The following is a 20,383-nucleotide window of genomic DNA, read 5'->3' on the forward strand; positions in this document are numbered from 1 at the left end:
AGTTTTGTGGCTGAGGAACAGGGGTCAATAGCTCACATCTGTGTCCTGTTCCTTGAGTGGCCTCTCAGTGCCTCATGACCCACATGCAGCTGTGATAAGTCCACACTTTGGGGAGGGTGTGAGCAGCTGGCAGGGTCTCGGCCCCCCACCCTCTGCCCCTGTCCACCTCGTCTGGGTGTGCCTTGGCCCTGGCCAGTCTCGCCCTCCCACGGGATAAAAGTGGTCTGGGGGAGGTAAAGGTCCCTCCCCCCCAAAGATACCTGTAGACAGGGATGTGTGTGGAGGGTGACCACCAGCCTGACACATCAGCCTAGGTGCCAACTCAGCAGACCTTGGCTGGAAAGGGCTGTCCTCAGTAGGGGTCCTGACAGAGGACACAGAAACCAATTTTTGTTTTGTCTTGAAACCATGCATTTCCATTGATTATATTTTCCTGAAAATAAAAGTTGAAAAGTTTACGCAGGCCCAGTGATTGGGATCGAGGCCTTGGGCAGCAGTGGGTGTGTGCCTACAAGAAGAAGAGTCAGGTGACCTCACAGAGGAGAAGGGGTGAGTGGGGTGACCTGAGGAGGGATTGGAAGAGGGAAGTGAGGTCATCCCTTCATCCACAGAAGTGAGGGGCTAATGTGTCTTTCTGGGGCTTCTCAAGTGACCTGGGTTCCCAGGATTACACAGGATGAACAAACAAGGAGAGGTGTCTAAGGGACAGGCAGGGCCCAGACCCTTCCCTGGGGACATCTAGTCTCTCTCTCACCAGAAACCTCTCTCTGTAGTCCTCCCTCTGTTCCCTCCTTTAGAGTCACCACCGTCCATCCTCTGCCAACCTCCGGGTCCCCTGGTCCAGATCCCCTCCCCCGACCCTCCAGTGGAGGAGAGTGGGAGTCACTTCTGGACCCCAGTCTTATGTTTTCTGCTAATCTCTACTGAGCACCTACTGTGTGCAGGACAGGAATTCCCTTGATGTCCCAGTGCTTCCTGAGACCCCGACTCTTTACGTGTCCACTCTTCTCATGATGGTTTGAGTATGGACTCAGTGGAGAAGGCATCTGTTCAAAGTCATGCAGATTTCTAGTCTGAGTATAAATTGGAGTGGGAGGTATCTCCCGGTCATCTTACTTCACCTTCCTCATTATGAAAATGAGGTTATAGAGACTTCAGGGAATGTTATGCCATTGAACAGTATGTTTTAATGTTATATACCTTAAAAAACGTTGACTTATTGAATCATTTGGAATGTCACAGAAGTAAACATTTACTGAGTGGGATTGACATAAGCACAGACAGTTTCAACTATAAGATCTAGATCAGAGGGAACTCCAGTGTGAACAGGAAGATACCTGAGGACTCCAAGGCAGAGAGCTCTGGAACTCTAGTACGACTATGGCCTTCTGGCTCTGTTCTCTGCCAAGCCATGTGACTGTGCCTGGCAGTTCTCTTGGGCCTGTACTACCTCCTGGGCTTGTACCTGGAGAGGCAGGTGGTGAGCCACCTCTGGGACAAGTTCGTCTACATCACGGGCTGTGACTTGGGCTTTGGGAAACTGCTGGCCAGGCAGCTGCACATGCGAGGCTTGAGGGTCCTGGCTGCATGTCTGATGGAGCAGGGGGCCAAGCAGCTGATGGACCAGACGTCAGACAGGCTGGAGACAGTGATCCTGGACGTCACCAAGACAGAGAGCATCACTGCAGCCACCGAGTGGCGGAAGGAGCATTGTGGGCAGAGATACCACCCAGATTTCTTTTGTGTTTATTTACTGAGAAGACTCCCAAAATGTTTTGATTTTCAAAACCTTGATGTTGCCTTGGAATTGATGCAGGTTGTTTCAAAGCTTGTTCCCTGATGTCCAATGCAACCCTGTTCTCTAAATTCTCCTACCCTGGGTTTTCAAGTGTGTCTTTCTCAACCAGCTTGCGGAAAGTAATTATTCATGTTTTTTTTTTCTTTTTGGTATTTCCTTTCTTTTTTCATTCATTTCCCTTTTCCTTTCTTTTCTCTAGTTTTCCCTTCATTTCTGTTTCTTATCATACCTCTCTACCTGTTTCTGTCTCTCTCCTATATGATATTTGTGAACAGCGCTTTATTTTCCCAAACTCTGTCTATGCACTTAATAAAGATGAGTTTATTGCCTACTGAGTGCCAGGCACTGAGGAGCAGAGAAATGAGAAGGACCATCTCTGCCTTCCAATAACTCAAAGAATATCCAAACCCTGACACCCTACAGACACCACGCCCACATTTCCTCTCCTGAACTCTTCTCCCTTAAACCTTGTGGCACATTGTTGTTGACTCAATTAAAAAACTCAGTTGGAAGGTGACTTGGAACCACAGCTGGGTCCTCACTCATGGGCCCAGCACAGTGCTGCCCTCTCACCCTCACTGTTCCCAGGTCTCTGGGGCCTGGTGAATAACACCGGCATCTCAACACCCACAGCACCCAATGAGTGACTGACCAAAGAGGACTCCATGAAGTTACTGGATGTGAACCTGTTGGGGGTGATCAAGGTGACCCTGAGTCTGCTGTCCCTAGTTTGGAAGGCGAGGGGCCATGTGCTCAATGTCTTCAGCGTCATGGGCCTGTTGAGTCTTTTGGGTGGGGGCTACTGCATGTCCAAGTATGGTGTGGAGGCCTTCTCAGACTCCCTCAGGTATTGGCCTGGCACAGAGGCCCTCCCTTGTTCCTCCTGCTTCTGTGCTTCTTGTGGTGGGGGGGGGGACTTTTATAGGGGGTTCCTTTCTTCACGGACCTAGAGGCCCTTCCTTCCAGCCCCTCTCTCTGTCTAGGTCTTTCATTGGGAAGCACCCTTCTAAGTTTTGGGTGTCAGGATGGGCCCCAGTACTAGAGAGTTTGCTTCAGTCTATCCCTGCCTTGGATGAGGGCCCACAATCAGAAAGTATCTGAAGTAGAATTGGAACCTGGATTATTTGGCCACAGAGCCCATGTCCATAACCCCTGTGATATTCAACTTCAGGGAGCCCTTGAGTTGGGGGCAGAACATTTGGCTCAAATCAACAGATACTTCTTGGGCACTTCTGTGAGTGTTCAATAAATGTGTTTGGGTTCAAGAAGATTTGGTCCTTTACCTAAAAAGTCTGACAGCTGAGAAAGGGATAAGAGATACAGAAATGCCATGGCTATCATTTTTGATGCTTGTGACTAAGTTAGCCATGGTAGCCTTGGCAGTCAGCAGAATGAGGGGAGGGTCCGGGAGATAAGGGTCTGAGCTGAGGATTGAAGAACTGAACTTGGGAACATGGCAACCTGGCAGAGTAAGGCAGGAAGGTTTTCTGGATGAGGGAATAGTGTCAGCCTAGGCCCAGGGTGAGTAATTGTTGACGGCCTATGCTGTGGGGTCCACCAGGGGCAGGTGGGCATGGGTGGGCTTATGGAGGAATGTGGGCCCTGAACAGGTTGGGGACCATCTTGCTGTTGGCAATGGAACCCCATGGAAGGGATTTAATCAGGGGAGCTAAAATAGTCAAAGCAGCCTCTAGAGAACCCACTGGCTACAGAGCAGAGAATGGCTCTGAATGTTGGGGAGCTGAGACCACAGGCAGGGAGATGCTCCTTAGAGTACAGTTACAATAACCCAGCTGACAGATGGCCAGGTTGTTGGCTAGAGCAGGAGAGGGGAGGGAGGGGACTGAGGAGTATGGAGGAAGTAAAATGGGCAAACCCTGGTGACTGAATACATGTGAGGGGAATAGGAGGAGATACCATATAAGTGGTGCCCTACAGCACAGTTGGTAGGATTTAGAGCTGATAAGCCCATATATGTAAACTCTTTAGAAAAATATTCAAACTCTATGCAGAAGCAATACCATCTTCATGAGTTTTCTACCCCTGGCTGCTGCACTTCACAACTCCTCAAGTTTTCAAGCTTATTCCACCCCAATGTGTGTTGAGATCTTATTGTTTTTTGTTTGTCTCCTGAGGTTCTGAATGTCTTGTCCCTCTGCCTCTTGGCCTTGAGAAGGGAGCTCTCCTACTTTGGGGTAAAGGTGGCTATGATCAAGCCCGGTTACTTCAAGACCATCATGAGTAACCCTGAGATGTTTTCTGGGGCTTCCAGGAGGCATGGATTGGGCCATCCCAGAGGTCAAGGAACTCTATGGGAAGACATTCCTGGCCTCATGTGAGTGAGCTATGGACCTTGGGGAGAGAAGCAAACCCTTGTCTGGAAGCCTGGGTCCATCATTAGCACCTCCTCCAGTCTCAGGTCCATCCTTCAGGCTCTGACTCACCCACACAGTTGGCACATGAGCTCCATCCCCAGGATCCCATGTGGTCAACTGGTGACCTAAGGAAAGGATCCAGGCTTGGTAAACCTGGGAACCACTGTCTCATCTGAACCCCTTGTTATTTTGGGAGGAAACTGAAGCCAGAGAGGATAGACACCTGTGGACTCATGGCAAACTGACCTTAGAGGAGCCGGTTTTCATGTGTTTAGATTTCTAGTATTTATAGAAAGATCCAATTTATGTATTGGATATTCTCAGAAGTAGAGCCAGAGGTCGCTTAGTGTGGAACAGTTGTTCCTGGGGTAAGAATTTGGGCGCTTCTTGGAGAATTTGAATGGATTAGTTTGGGACATGGGTTTGTGGGGGTGGGGCGGGGGGGGCAGGATTTCTTAGAATGTTTCTTCCCATATTAGAGCTGTGAATTGGAAAGGAGGGATATGGAAGTATATAAGGAAACTTTCTCATCTTGAACAGACATCAAAATAACAAAAAATATTTTGAAAAAATGCAAGTTGAATCTCTGTCCTTGGTCATGAACTGTGTGGACGTGATCTGACCACCTGCCACCCACACACCTGATGACACTCACCTGACGATACTCACCTGACTGGGATGTCAAGCTCATCTACTTCCCAAGAGCTACATACCTTCCTTCCTGATGGATGCCATGGTCTACTGGAGCTCCTCAAGGGCCAGTGTCCCGTGAAGTCAAGATTGGGGTGTATGGGAGGTCTAGGTGGGTTGCTGTGTGAGGGATGATGCTTCAAGAGGAGGGGAAAAAGGTGGAGGGAGGGAGCTCTCCAGCCTCTAAGGTCATGTAGCTCATCCTCCTCCTCATCTCTGCTCCAGGCTTCTTCTGAGGCTCTGGGGATATTAGGAAGAAAGGACCAAGTTTTGCAGCTGAGGAACAGGGATCCAACAGCACACATCTGTGCCCTGGTCCTTGCACAGCCTCTCAAGGCTGAGGCTCATGGCCCTCCTGCCACCCTGAGGAATCTGCACTGTTTGGAGGGTGTGAGCTGCTGGGAGGGGGCTCAGCCCCGCCTGCTCTGCCTCTGGTCACCTCCTCAGAGTATGCCTTTGTTTCCTCATCCCACAGGATGGAAATGGCCTGGAGGAGGCAAAGGGTCCTCTCTCCACTGAAAATACCTGTGAGCAGGGGTTGGGGATGCACAAGGCAGCTACCAGCCTGACCGATCAGCCTCATGTGCCAGCTGAATAGGGAGGCCACTAATCAGAGTGGGCAGCATTCTCAGTCCTAGGAGAAGAGCCCTCTGTGTGGTCCTGCAGCCCTCCCAACCCCCATTCCATGGCCTGCAATTTTCTGATGTTGGGAGTTTGAGTCCAGGGAAGTGCTGCTTGAGCCAGCAGTCAGCAGACAGGCCCATGAGATGGTGAGTCAGGCCCAGGCCTGCGCTGGGACAGTTCCAAGTCATTCTTTTTCAGGTCTAGAGACAAACCCCTGGATCTCACCAACTGGGACTGTCTGAAGAACTGGGACACTCCTGGGCCTGCTCAGCCCTTGAGTGACATTGTCTGACTTCTTCCAGCCAAGAGGTGGACAGACTTCTGAGATGCCTCCCAGATCCACTGTAGGCAGTGCTGTGTCTTGGGGTGGGTATGAAGTGGTGAGGTTCACCTCCACCTCCCACCTCCTACCTCCATACCCTGCAGGCTTTGGGTCTGCTCCCCAGGGCTGGGTCCATGAACTGACCCCCACCCCCCCCTACCCCCACCACCCTTGGTATAGAATGGCCAGACTCTCTGAGATTTGTGGTGACATTCTGGAGCTGACTAACCTTGGTAGATAGATAGCATAGAGCAGAGAGACACATCCTTGTCCCTTCACTCTAGAGAACTTTGTGGCCCCACTTCTGTGTCAGACCCTCTAGACGGGAAAGGTGTAGGCAGTTGGTCCCGGGTCCCTCAGGATGAGCCTGGGCTCTTTTCTCAGGCCTATCCTGAGAAATGGTGACCCTAGAGGTTTATCCAAAGAACCACCACAAACTCCAGCATAATTCTGTCCCCATATTTTATGCAGCCCTGGGCATGGCCCCTCACTACTCATACCTCTGTCTCATATCCTTGCTTCCTTTTCTTTACTGGCTTCCCTTCTACCTTTCTGTGTGTTCTTTGCCCCATTGCCTGGAATCTCTCCCTTCCCTCCAAGTCCTGACCCTGAGAGTTTTCTAAGTCCCTGACCCCAGTCCTCTGCTCTTCCCATATGTCATCCCCTCTCAGGGTGAAGGACTTGGCCCCAGGCCCTTCCCACAGCTGCCCAGGGAATTCATGGGCCATCTTCATCATCTGGCTGGACCTCAGTCTCAATGATGCTTATCATCTAGCTCGGCCTCAGTCTCAGTAATGCTCATATCAGAACTCTTTGTTCTCCTGCCTTCTCTCCTTATGCCCAAAGTGTCTCCTCCTGACTTTTCTTGACACCTGTGGTTCTACCTGTTATCAGAATCATTTTGACTCCTGGCCTCCCTTCCCTCTACGCTTTCCATTAGGCACTGTGTCAGTTGACTTTACAGTCCCTTCCTTTCACTGACATCACCCCCCTTCAGGCTCCTCAGCTCAGCCTAGCGTGTATCTGGTCCTGGGGGTAGACGAAAAATGCTCACTGAGGGCCCTGCCCGGGGGAGCTTATGTGTCCTTGGTCCTTGACTCCCTCCATTTGCCTGGTTGCTGGGTGAGGGGGGTGCTGGGCCTGCTTGGAGTGCAGTGGGGACTCCTCATGGTGACCTGAGCATCACCTCCCCAGGACCCAGGCCCTGCGCCCCTCAGAGGTTTCTGCTTTCTGGGAGCTGGAGCCTCACAGAACCAGTTTCCCTTAATTGGGGGCCTGCTTCCTCTGACCTCAGGACAATGGAGGCACATCCACCCCGGGGCAGACCCTTTATTTCTCATCATCTCTCGTAATGGAGACTCACCTAAGGACAGAGAATTCCAAAGAGCTGACAACCTGGAATTCATTTCTCTTGGGGTTTAGAGGGCACAAAACCAGTTTTGTTTGTTTTGCATTAGTGAATTTGTCTTAATTTTTCGACCGAAAATAACAGTTACATTTCTTCACATGCCCGCATTCATGACAAATGATTTTGATCCCTGGGCTGGAAGTGGGGGATTTCCAGGAGGGTCCTCTGGGCTGAGTCCTCCTTCCTTCTTTCCTCTGCTCAGGCCACCCAGGTGAGCCACTTCTCAGCACTAACATCCCCACTGTGGTTTTTCCCATCCTTGGCATCTTCACCCATTAGGGCTGGGGGAGAGAGACAGGGAGCCACCAGGGCTGTCTGAAGTGACAAAGCTTCATGTTGAACTTGAATTTCTTGCATCTAGGCAAATTGGCATGGTGATCCATCCACCTATACAAGTTATAGAGTGTCTCACCCAGGGGCTGTGCATCTGTCACTGGCAGCAGAAGGGAGGAGAGCTCTTCTCAACAGGCTCCAGCAGACTGGGGCTCAGAGGACCATCCTCTCCTGCTATCTCCTGAGCCCAATTCTTCTTGGCCATCACCTCTCCCCTCCACTATGGCGGCTATCATGGACCTCTCCTTTATGTACTTGTATGTTCAAGAATTGCAATCTGGTCCGCAACCTCTCGGACAAGTACGTCTTCATCATGGGCTGTGACTCGGGATTTGGGAACCTCCTGGCCATGCAGCTGGTTGATCAGGGCATGCGGGTGCTGGCTGCTTGCTTCACTGAGGAGGGGGCCCAGAAGCTTCAGCAGGATACCTCCTACCAGCTGCAGACCACCTTATTAGATGTCACCAAGACTGAGAGCATCAAAGCAGCAGCCCAGTGGGTGAGGGACCAAGTGGGCGAGCAAGGTGGGACGAATTGCATTCTTTGGCTTTCTCAGTTTACCCTTCTTTTTCTCTCTTTCTCCCACAGGTATCTGAGAGTTATCAGGGACCCTGTTGTTCAGATGGGATGGGAGAGGTGATGTAGAGAAAGGGGCCGGGCCTGTAGCTCAGTGGGATCGGGCCTGTAGCTCAGTGGGATTGGACCTGTTGCAGGGTTTGGACTGTCCACACGAAGAGGTGATTTCCCAAGGAAGTTTTCTTTCCCAGAAACTCAGAGGGTTAGCAGGGTTTGGGGGAGTTGCACTAGAAGTTCAGGGAGGGAATATGCATTCCGTCTGCCCAAAGGTGTAAAGGTAGAGTCGCCTCACCGGGACTTTGGTAGTCCTAACTATCAGCTCCTGTAAAAATGTGAGCACATTTCTTGTTGGGATCAGGCTGGGGGAGGAGAGAGGGAACATGAGGTTGGACTCCCTGAGTGGGGACATTTGTTCTCCTTGACTGTGTCAGGCTAGACTGCAGGGTGGGGAGCGAGATCTCTCCTCTTCCACATATCATGATGGATACCGGGTTGACCTAAGGGTAAGTGCCTATGTCAGGGTGGCTGCTCTTATTGGGAAAGGAGGCTGTGGGCTAGGGATGGACTAGGGCTGAATGGGGACCCAGCCAGGGATCTTCCCACACACAAGATGACGGTGTAAGAATGGAGGAACCGGGTGGCTCAGTTGTAGAAGGAGCAGCCTGGGGGAAGTCCTGACTCCTGAAGGAACTAATCTGGGGTCTGTGCACACGAGTCAGGGCAGGAGAGCTCTGGGGCCCAGGAGGGGCAGACAATAACTCTTGCTTTATTTTCCTCCTTGGCATTTACCACTATCCAACATTCAATATATTTTACTTATTTTTCTTATTTATTTTCTATTTCTCCTGCTAGAATAAAGCTTCTAGTGGGGGAGGTGTTTTTTCCTTTTATTTATTATATATCCTTAGTGCTTAGAACAGTGTCTGGCATCTTAAGGTGCTCAATAAATATTTGTCAAATGAACTAAGTTATGAATAATTCAGCAAGAGTCAGTTTCTTTCTTCAACAGGGTGCCTCTGCCCAGTGCCCTACATTCAGCTTTGAGCCACTTGTGTTAATGACTCACTGGGTATATTAGTTTCCTATTGCTGCTGTAATAAATGCACACAAAATCAGTGGCTTAAAAGAGCACAAATTTATTATCTTATAGTTCTGGAAGTCAGAAGTCCAAAATGAGTCTCACTGGACTAAAATCAAAGTGTTAACAGAGCTCTAGGGAAGATTGCATTTCACTGCCTTTTCCAGGTTCTAAAGGCCGCCTGCATTCCTTGGCTCATGACCTTCGTCATCTTCAAGGCCAGCAAGGTTGGGCTGAGTCCTTTTCAGGCTGCCATATCTCTGGTTCTCTGTCTTCTGGCTCCCTCTCCACTTAGAAGGACCTTTGTGATTATATTGGGCTTGCCAAGCTAATCCACAATAATTTCCCCATTTTAAGGTCAGTTAAGCAATTTAAATTTCATCTGCTACCTTAATTCCTCTTTCCCATTTAATCCACCATATTCACAGGTTCCAGGGATTAGTATGCGGACATCTCCGGGGAGCCATTGGGCAACATCTTTGGTCTAAGAAGCACTGGGAAATGGGAGGAAGGGATACCAGCATGCTTTCTTTTTGCCCCTCAGAGTCTCTGGACATGACAAGTTGGCATGACCCTAAAGCTGTTCACACTGCTTTGAAAGTTCTCTAGCTCTTTTTGCAGAAAAAAAAAAAAAAAATTAAGGTTGTCCTGGTTTGCCAGCAGTCAGAGTTATTTACCAGGGATGATCAGAGGTAGCAGCGAGTGTGTGTCTCTTCTCCACAGGCAGAGACCACTCGGGTTTTACAGTCTTTGGATCTCAGGAGCTCATTTCTTCCACTGTAAGACAAAAGAGTCTCCCCTAGCTGGGAAGGCTCTGAGTCCTGCCAGCCAGTTGGTCTCCTGGGGTCTCTACTTGGAGGAAGGCAGGAAGATAGGATGGGGACACAGCTTGTGTGGGGACCCCAGGCCTAGGGGAAGGGGTGAACCATGATTGTTGTTTACATCCAGACCTGCCCATGTGTGTGTGGAAGAGTATCTTGAGGCTACAGAGGCCAAGGTGGGGCAGTGAGATAAGAGGAGGGAAAGGGAAGGAACCCCAAGCCCCTCCCCCAAGTGGAATTTTACTTGGAACCTCAATATGTAAGACAATGAAAATTGAAGTTCTCCTGCATCTCCCTTCCTTATCAGGTTCTGGGGTTCAGCCTGAAAGCTCTCAGGACTGCAAACCACAGGCTGGAAACAATTGTCCTAATCCAGTCAACAATGAACCTGAGGCCCAGGGAAAGGAAGTGACTTGTCCAAGGCTGGAGGTAGAACCAGGACTAGAACTTGAGGCTCTTCAAGCCTGGCCCCTGCAGAGCTGAATGACAAAACCTAGCAATATTTCTCTCCATTTATACCAACTCAATTTAAATATCTCAAAGGGAGCCCTTTTTACATTCTTCCAAAATTATTTTATTTAAATGTCTTCTGTATTTGTTTATAAGTCTTATTTATTTCTTCTCTGGTTTCTGAGATCATTGAGGAATAAGACCATGTTTTGTTCATTTAATGTCTCTAGCACCTTCCTCTGTAACTGACAGATGCATGAAATGAATGAATGCGTGAATGGATGAATGAATGAATGAATGAATGAACAGAGTAATTTTGGTAATGTGTGAAATGGAGTTGGTTTCTTACACTCAGGTGAACAGAGAGGGGGAAGCATGATGGGGGAAGGAATTGAAACATTAATTCATTGGTATGAAAATGAGGTCTCTTCTCCCAGAGCAAATAGCTTAGATGCTATTAGCTAAAGCCTTGATTGTAGCTGGTACAGTGTCCAGCTAGCTGGCAGACTGTGTGAATCAGAAAAACTGCCCCTTTAGGGAAAACCCATTAGTAAAAGGCCCATGTTCCTTTGGGCTGTCATAGCTCCCCACCCCACGCTGCCAGACTGGCTGTCTTGTGCCTTGTGACATGCTCAACCATCCTCAGCAACCCTGAGCTGGGGGGTCGTGGACCCTGGTGCTTTTCCAGAGACACTGCTGATTTTTGTCTAGTTCTCCTTCCCCCCACTGTGCCCCCAGGCCTCTGAGCCCTGGTGAACAACGTTGGTGTAGGCCTGCCCAATGGTCCCAATGAATGGCTGACCAAGGAAGACTCTGTGAAGGTGATCAACGTGAACCTGGTGGGACTGATCGAAGTGACTCTCCATATGCTGCCCATGGTCAAGAAAGCCAGGGGCAGGGTCGTCAATATGTACAGCTCTGGTGGCTGTGTGGCTATCATTGGTGGCGGCTACTGCATCTCTAAGTTTGGCGTCGAGGCCTTCTCTGACAGCATCAGGTGACTGGGCCCAGGTGCCAAACCACTCAGGGTAGGAGTTCTGGGGGTTTCACCTCAGGAAGAGAGGGCTGGGTGGGGGCACCCTGTGGGCAGGGGAGGTCTGGAGAGAAGATGCTAAAATAGTAGCAGGAGGAAGGTTAGACCTCCAAGGGCCTTCCTCAGGGACCCAGAAAAGAGGGATGAGAAGAGGTGGGGTGGTGATGAGCAGCCTTCCCTTGAGCCGTCTCAGAATAAGCAACACGCTGCTTGGGCCTGTGCGAGTAGGAGGGAGAGTGCCCCAAGCAGACAGAGAGGTCTGGGGGCAAGTTTGCTGTGGGCAACCCTCCGAGAAGGATGCAAGCCTTGCGTAGATCCCTTCAGTCCTTTGCCACCTAGGCATTGGGGGTGGGGCTGAGTGGGAGGGACCTGGTCAGAGCAAGGCTTTGGTCTAGATTCCTCCCGGCTAGGCTGGCCTAATGTGAATTGTCCAGAGACAGGCTTGGGAAAGGACTTATTTGCATGAAAGCAGTGCTGGGCCTGGTGCAGGGGTGGGGGGCACACCTTCAGGTTCCTGATCTCTGGAGATCAGCTCCTCTAGAGGTGTCAGAGGTGACTTTCCCTGATGATCCTTTGTCATCGTGGAGTCCCAGACTGAGTCCAGCTCTTCTTTCCCAGGCGTGAGCTCCACTACTTCGGGGTGAAAGTCAGCATCATGGAGCTGGGGAACATCCATTCTGGGCAAGAAGGACCTGGAGGGCATGGAGAAGAGCATGTGCAAGCTGTGGGAGCGGCTGCCTCAGGAGACCCGCGAGAGCTGTGGAGAGGAGTACTTCCATATCTGTGAGTTCCCCAGGAGAGAAAGGGATCTCTGAGAGGGATGGAAAGGTCTTGGGGGTCACTGACCCACTTTCATTTTACAGATGATGGGATGGAGGCTCAGAGGGGTTATGAGCCCCAAGGCCACACAGCTGGTGGCAGAGCTGGGATTTGAGAACTGCTGGGGGAGTGACAAAACCATAGCTGCGGGGAGATGGGGGTGTTAGGAGAGATGCTGCCCACTCACCCCTGGCACCTGCCTTCCCCCCAAACATCCGTATGCAGATGAATCAGGTGAAAATGCACTGCCATGAGTACAGAGAAGTTATTAAGAGCACAGCTACTTGAGCCAGACTGCCTGGGTTTGAAGCCTGGCTCTGCCACTGACAGGCTAGGAGGAGACTTTGAGAATGTTACCTAGTCGCCTTAAGCCTCGGTCTTCTCATCCATAAAATGGAGTTAATGATAGTGCCTACCTCACAAGGCTGCTGTGAGGATTAATATCTGTGAAGCATCTCTCATGCACTAAGTACCTGTCAATTCAGTAAAGAGGAAAATCACACGAATGTTTAAAAGGAAGGGACTCTGGGAGCTCTCTTTCTCCCTGGCCTAAGCGTCTCCTGTGAATCTCAGGTGTTTCTGGAGAGTAGAGGTGAGACATCACAGCTGTTTACTATTTTGTCCCAAACTCACAGTTTGGGGAATTCTTCCAGTTTGAGGGATGCACAGAGACCCCACCATTGGGGAACAAGAGGAGGGGTCGCCTGCAGGTGCAGCAGAGGAGGGATTGGCCAAAAGACCTGGTGGAGTACCTCGTGGTAGGAGAGAGAGGCCTACTCTGAGGACCAGGAGGCCCCACATTCACTCAGAGCATCTAATCCCAAAGCCAAGCCAGTTGGGTTTCAGGAGAGGATCATCCACAAGATTTCCTGCTTCTCTCCATTTCTCCCCTCCAAGTGCCTGGAGGGGGAACAGCCCCTCAGGGCCACCGTTGGAGCTGCCCTTGTGTGGGACAGAAAGGTGGGGCTGGCATTTTGCTGGCTCAGGAGGTTCCCTTGGTCCAGAGTGAAGCAGCCGGCTCTCAGCCCCATCCTGCTCCATTTGGGCCTCAGTGCCTTAGTCATATATTTCCCTAACCCAGATTTTTTTCCCTCTCTTTTACTTGACTTCCATGAACATCCCTGAGAGGCACTTTCCTGTTGTGGTTAAGCTCTTAGACTCTGAAACTAGGCTGCCTGAGTGTAAGTTTCATCTCTCCTGCTTGCCTTGGGCCAGTTACTCAGTTTTCTCATCTGTAATGGGTTATAAAAATTAAATGAGTTAATATATAAAAAGTGCTTAGAATATTATCTGCTTCCTGGTAGGAACAATCTGATTTAAAAGTTTGTTGTTTTTATCTATTACCAGTGTAATAGAGAAAAAGAGCATGGCCTCCTTTTCTCTATTACACTGGTACGTGCGAGCTGTAAGTTCTTGTGTTGCAAAGAGATATTCTTAACTAGCAATCATCCAAAATCCAAAGTGATGAATTTTAAACATATACCCAGAAACTCTGAATGGGCTAAATATAATCACTCAATCAAATTAATGGCAGGTATCTAACTGTCTGGGGGGCAGGGGTGGTTATTTTAGTGACATGCTCTCCTAGACCACATACATCCACAGAGTAAAAAGCCAAGACACCATAACTTAAAAACCATAACAGCCATTTATTCACTTAATGCACATTTTATTGAGAGCCTACCACATGCCAGGCACGGGGTAGGGCCAGGGGTGAGAGTGGACAAAGCAGCAGGGCACACAGCTGGCTGCCTGCAGCTTAAGGCCCAGTGGAGGAGATAGATCTTAATAACAACACACACATTTAGTGACAAATGTGGATAATTACCATGGGGAGAAACACAAAGCCATGAAAAAAAAATAGGGTTGGGAGTGGGGCCCCAGTTTAGATTATGGTGTAGGGAGGGCTTCTCTGAGTTGACTTTGGGGAAGAATAAGTTAGGCATTGTTGGAAAGTGGATAGGCAAGAAAGTTTTTTCAGGAAGGCCCTGAGGCAGGAAACTCTTTAGAGGAATTTTAAAGATACCAGAGGGTGGGGAGCAGTGCGGGGGAGCAGAAAAGACCCAGGATAAATTAGAGCATCAAAGCACACTGAGGATTAAGGATGTGACCTGATTTGTGATTGGGAAAGACTGCTGTGGTTGCTGCAGTATTCCAGGCTAGACATGTCGGTGGTTTGGGCTACAGAGAAGTGGAGGAGATGGGAAGAAGTTGATAGATGCCCGGTGTGTATTAGACCTCCTGGTACTGGGAGGGAGAGAAAGCCATCCAGGACGAGTGCTAGGTTTAGTTCAAGAAACCTGATGGGTGGAGGCATCATTCATTCATTGATTTAGGGAAAAGTCAGGGAGAAGTATTTGGAGAAGTATTCCTTGGGGAAAGTAATCTTTCAGTTCTGGACATATTAGAATTCTGTGAGGAGGAAAAAAAATGTCCTGAGGATCAGTTAGGGCTTTCTCAGTTACAAGTGACAGAAAATCCAACCCAAATCATTTAAGCAGAAAAGGAATTTCTTGATGCTTATTACTAAAAAGTATAAGGATATGGTCTTCAGGCACTGCCTGATCCAGTCCGCAAATGATGTTCTTAGGACCTGCTTTCACCCTATTTCTTTTTTTTTTTTCCCAGTACTTATAGATTTATTCAGGCCTGTTAGAGGTCTTAAAGTAACCAGGAATTGCAATAAATATTTGAACAGAGGGCTGGATGTTTCAAATGCTAAATAAATCGATAGAATTAGAGTTAATACACCAGCTGTGCTAATCCATGTGATTGCCCTTTGTCTTGTGCTCACTCAGCTGACACTTGTCCTTTACAATCCAGCCGTGGTAAACCCTTCACTAGCTGAGGAAAGCTCTATTTTCATTTCAAATCACCCTATTTCTTGACTCTGCTTCTTCTGTACTGGCTTCAGGCTTACAGCTCTCTCCCCTGTTGGTGGGGTCACATGGCTGCAGCATCTCCTCATCTCCTCCCAGGATAGTCCTTTCCAGTAGCTCCCCCAAACGGTCTAAGATTTACTCTCACTTGGTGGGCCAATGATGGCAGGAACAGAGGGAATTGCAGGATGTATTCAACCCTGAGCCCATCACTGTGCCCAGGGAAATGTGAAGCTCTGATTGGCTCAGGCTGGGTCATGCACTCTACCTAGACCAAAGGACTCAGAATGGAAGAGGCATGGATTCCCAGAGAGAAATCTGTAGCTGTTGCTATAAACAAGGGGAATAGCTGTTTGGGGGTTGGGGGGAGGATAATATATATTCCCTGTGAGTTTCCCCTAAAACTCTCCGTTAGCAAAGAATGATCCAAATTATTTATGGGGTCACTATGAGGCTGGTGTGAAACACAGATTCAGCCAGCATCTGGAAACCTCACAAAGGCGTTTTCTAAGTAGCTCGATGCAGGCAGAAGCTGTAGAGTCTTCAGTGAGGTCCATAAAAGAATGTGTAGAAAGGCGAACTTCCCCTGAAAACCACTGTTGAAGAGCTGATGTCCTTCAGAAGAAAAGTAAGGGTTGGGTTATAAAATACTATAGGCTGATTCATCTGTAGTTCTCTCCATGATTTCAGAGGAAAATTTTTACGCAGGCATTTGACTACTTTTAGATTAAAAATTTTCCGAGTGATCATACTCTAATTTTTACTTCAGTTTTACTAGTGTTTACTGGGATGCACAGATGAGACAAAATCTCTAGGAATCTAGAAGGGGAGGTCTGAAAGCAAGTATAACGCCACACAAATTGTGCAACAATGGACATGCATACAAAACAAAGCAACAACTGAGCCTGCGCATCTGGAGCTTGTGCTCCGCAACAGGAGAGGCTGCGATAGTGAAAGACCCGTGCACCGCGTTGAAGAGTGGCCCCCGCTCACCGCAACTGGAGAAAGCCCTTGCACAGAAACGAAGACCCAACACAGCCATAAACAAACAAACAAACAAACAAAATGACATAAATTATAAAAAACAAAGCAACAGTACAGGGACTTAATTCTGTTGTCACAAAGGTCTTCACAGAGGTGACCATTGGTGTCCTAGTGAGTTTTGAAGAATAAATAGGAGTTCACCAATAGGGAAAAAGATGGCAAATGTTTCACAGAGGGAAGAGCACGAGCAACACTTTGGAGACCTGGCATAGCACTTGTGTGCTTTCGAAGGTGGTGTGGATGCAAGGTGTAGACGACAGTAGTCCCTCTAACCGTGTTACCCAACTCTCTAAACTTCAGTCTCTCCACGATAAAGTATTATAATTCCTCTCCCCTGGGTTGTTAGGAGAGTTAAACAAGAATGTAAAGTACTCAGCTCAGCCATATGATAAGGGCTCAACAATCTTAGCCATCGTTGTTATTTATGACTAGTCTGGCTTGAGTGTAAAGTGTAAAGAGGTGGGGATGGGGATGAAGCCGGGAGACATTATGAGTCGGATAGTAGAAGACTTTGATGGCTCCAATAAGAAGTGTGGCTCTAAAAACAAACAAACAAACAAAAAAAAGAAGTGTGACTCTCATCCTGAAGGACTTTGGAGAGCCTTTTATTAAATGGCTCTGAAATGACCTGATCAGATTTGTGTGCCGTGGGAAGGATGAGGGTGGAGATGTGAGACCAGCTGGGAGGCCACCTCAGAAACCCAGTGAAGGACCGACAAAGGCATGAAGTGAAGGTCTTGGTCATTGTGGGAAGTATGTATGTATGTGGGGTAGTGTTTCGGGGGGGCGCTGGTGCTGTGGAGACAGACTGAAGAAATATTTAGGAGTGGTCACAAGCACCACTGGACACGAACTCCAGCAAGCTGTTATGGCCAATCAAACAGGCCCCTGGCTTGTGAATCCGGGAACAGGCCAGGCATCTTGGAGTGGTTTTTAGCTATCCCCAAAATAGAACCATATTGGAAATGGCTAGTTAATAGCAACCTAACCTAGGCACATTCCCGAAGAAGCAGCACACAGAGTCACTGGGATAAGCATGTGAACAGGACACAGTGTTCTGGTCCTCACAGAGCACAGCCTGGCTTGTTAGCATACTTCGCAGCAACACAGCCACCTGCCAAGTTTCTTTCTTTATCTTAACCCTGCCAGGGAAGCCACCAAAAATTCCCCTTTTAGTCCCCTTTCTTCCTAGGGAGGGACTAGGACCATTAGGTCCATACTGAGTGCCAAAGCCTAGTGCCTGCTATTTTATAGACTTTAATTTTCTAAATTCTCACAATAGCACAAACGTTTCCTGGATGCCCAAATGCAAAGCCTGAGTTCTTCCTCACTGTCCAGGAGACTGACAGGGGCTAAAGGGTACCCCTCTCTCCCTCAATCCATGTCTAGCTGGGTGCCCAGCACAAAGCAGGAGCGCAATAAATATTTGAGAGAACATGGAAAGGATGTGCCTTAGACTATTTCAAAGTCTCAGGCAGCTTCTTCCACCCCACTGCCTGTGTGGGTCCTCCCATCCTTCAGAGCCTAGTTCCAAAGCCATCTCATCCCATCAGCTTGCCTCATCCTCATCAGCCCACACAGCCTTCCCTGCCTCTGAGGGAGTCGTAACCCTGAGCTTCATGAATGAGTCCTTTGACACTCGCCTCCCTGCCTGGAACCTGCTGGTGGTGGACTCTGTGTCAGACCCGAGGACGGAGCACAGAGTGTCAGATTCCTAAGACATTATTGCTCTATAGACAGCCTGGCTTTAAGTCAGTGTGGCTCTTTTTGAGACCCCTAATATGTAGTTTGCCTCTTTTCACTGCAGTAGTTTTCTCTTTATGAAACAGAAAGGGAGTTCCTTGGAGTCGGAGAGGGGGGTAAAGCATACATGAACGACACTGTTCTGCCCTCATCAACTGCCCACCAGTGTCCTGCACAGAAGGAATGACTTCTCTGCCTTCCTGGACCATCCCCAAAGTCAGGCTAGCTTTCGCTCCCTCTTTGTTTTCAAGTTCTAATCCCTTATCATGAAGTCTGACTCTCAGGCACCACTTCCTCCTGAGTCCTTGTGGTGCTCAGTGAAGTATGAGTCCCACTGAGCTGCCCCCTTCCCAGAGTCCTGGGGTGAGGGTGCAGATCAGGGCTCCCTAAGCGTACCGTGTGGCTTGTCTCCTGTGTTGTAAGCTACAGCAGACTTGGACCCATCTCCGCACCCGTGTGTACGATGCTAACGGAACAGCCCCTCACATTTGCTAGAACCTTACAGGGTACCGGTCTGTGCCTTAGCTCATCTGAGCCCCATAATGACCTTATGACTAAAGCAAAGGCAGTGTTACTATTTTTTAATAACATCTTTTCCCTGCATGCTTCTGTAGAAAATTTGGAAACTCTAGGAAGTCCACAGGAGGAAATAAAACCCTCTGGCGACTAGGAATTTCACCAGACAGACAGTATTTTTCCTTATTTCCTTCCAATTTTTCTGTGCACTTATATTCACCTGTTTTCTATCCTCTTTCCTCCACTGTCTACCCTGCTATTATTCATCTTTATTATTCTCTAGGGCAGGTATTATTATTATTATTATTTTTTTTTTTTTTTCTTTTTGCGGTATGCGGGCCTCTCACTGTTGTGGCCTCTCCCGTTGCGGAGCACAGGCTCCGGATGCGCAGGCCCAGCGGCCATGGCTCACGGGCCCAGCCGCTCCACAGCATGTGGGATCCTCCCAGACCGGGGCACGAACCCGTATCCCCTGCATCGGCAGGCGGACTCTTAACCACTGCGCCACCATGGAGGCCCTAGGGCAGGTATTATTATCCCCATTTTACAGATGATGATAGTTTAAGTTCAAAGTCACACAACTAATAAGTGGCAGAACTGGACACAGTTATTCTCATTGCTAGTCGAATGCAATAGTAGGAATTCAGTTCACAACTATTGAATTTGCGAAGAGAAATAAGATTATTTATAGGGTGTTTGTTTAAGGGGCAACCTGGAGCTTGTGAGATCTGCCTGAAATGTTAGATCAGTGGTCTGGTGAAAAAGGAGCTTGGATGGAATTCAGAAGAAACAAATTTTAATGAAGAATAATGGAGCCTTTGATTTTTCCCCATCTTGTACCCTCAAACAGATACTGACAAGTTAAAGAACACGATGTAGCTGGCAGAGCCAAGGATCAGTGAGGCCACTAACAGCATGGAGCCTGCTATTGTTTCCAGGAACCCCCCCCGCATCCACTACAACCCTGGCCTGGATGTCAAACTCCTCTACCTCCCCTTGGCTAAGTTTCCCACCCCTGTGACAGATTTCATCCTGAGGCGATACCTTCCAAGGCCAGCAGACAGTGTTTGAGCTGGGGAAGCCCAAGGGGTGGTCAGTGGAGTATATGGAGGAGGGGGGTGGGAGAAGGCACAGTAGGGTCACATGAGGGGGTATCAGATGTTCTGGGGACACCTGGCTTGGCTGACACTCTACCTGCTGTTGGTGAATTTACGGATAACTTCTAACAGAAGGTGAATGCCTCTTCCCACTCACTGGGGCCTCACAGAAACCTGAGGTGGCCTTTACAGGTTCAAAGACCTGCAGCCTGGCCCCAAGAACATCTGTCACCCAATCAGGATATGGCTTTTTCTTGACCTGGAGGAGTCAAGGAGAGGAAAACTAGTTCCTGTTGAATCATGAGCCTCCCTCAGTTATCACCACCACTGGGAAATTGTGTGGGATAATGTAGCCCCCAGGAGAACTCAACCACTTTGCTCTTGTGTCTCTAAATATGCATTAACCTTATTCACATAAACCATTATTTGAAGTATGTAGTAGGACAAACAGAGAGTGCAAGATTATATCACGCAAAAGTTTATCATAGTATTTTCTCTCTCTTTTATGGATTTCTGTATTCATAGGTGATTGGGACTCACATGAAGTAACATTCATTTGTTTAATCACCATTGATTAATTCTTCAAATATTACCTGAGTGCCTAGTATAGACAAGGTACTGTGTAGGTGCTGGAAGCATACAAATATGATTAAATCATGGTCTTGGTTTTTCACTCTTTATTTTGTGGGGGTTTTTTGTGTTTTAGCACAATATCTAGTAGCAGAGACAGGATAGCGATAGAAGAAACAGAAATCAGAAAATCAAATTTTTGGAGGT

At 48.6% G+C, this 20,383-nt stretch overlaps 1 protein-coding gene and 1 pseudogene across 1 annotated transcript; both read left to right on the forward strand.

Moving 5' to 3' along the window:
- Positions 1–1,411: 1,411 nt before the first annotated feature.
- LOC132499508 (retinol dehydrogenase 16-like) lies at positions 1,412–6,604 on the forward strand (annotated as a pseudogene).
- A 1,168-nt stretch (positions 6,605–7,772) lies between these two features.
- SDR9C7 (short chain dehydrogenase/reductase family 9C member 7) lies at positions 7,773–19,580 on the forward strand. Its single transcript, XM_060112447.1, is given in 6 exon segments — positions 7,773–7,811; positions 7,813–8,074; positions 11,214–11,472; positions 12,127–12,177; positions 12,179–12,291; positions 19,360–19,580. Coding segments are annotated over 6 exon segments (945 nt in total).
- Positions 19,581–20,383: the final 803 nt, after the last annotated feature.

This window comes from Mesoplodon densirostris, chromosome 11 (genome assembly GCF_025265405.1).
Source record: "Mesoplodon densirostris isolate mMesDen1 chromosome 11, mMesDen1 primary haplotype, whole genome shotgun sequence".
Taxonomy (NCBI): Eukaryota; Metazoa; Chordata; class Mammalia; order Artiodactyla; family Ziphiidae; genus Mesoplodon; species Mesoplodon densirostris.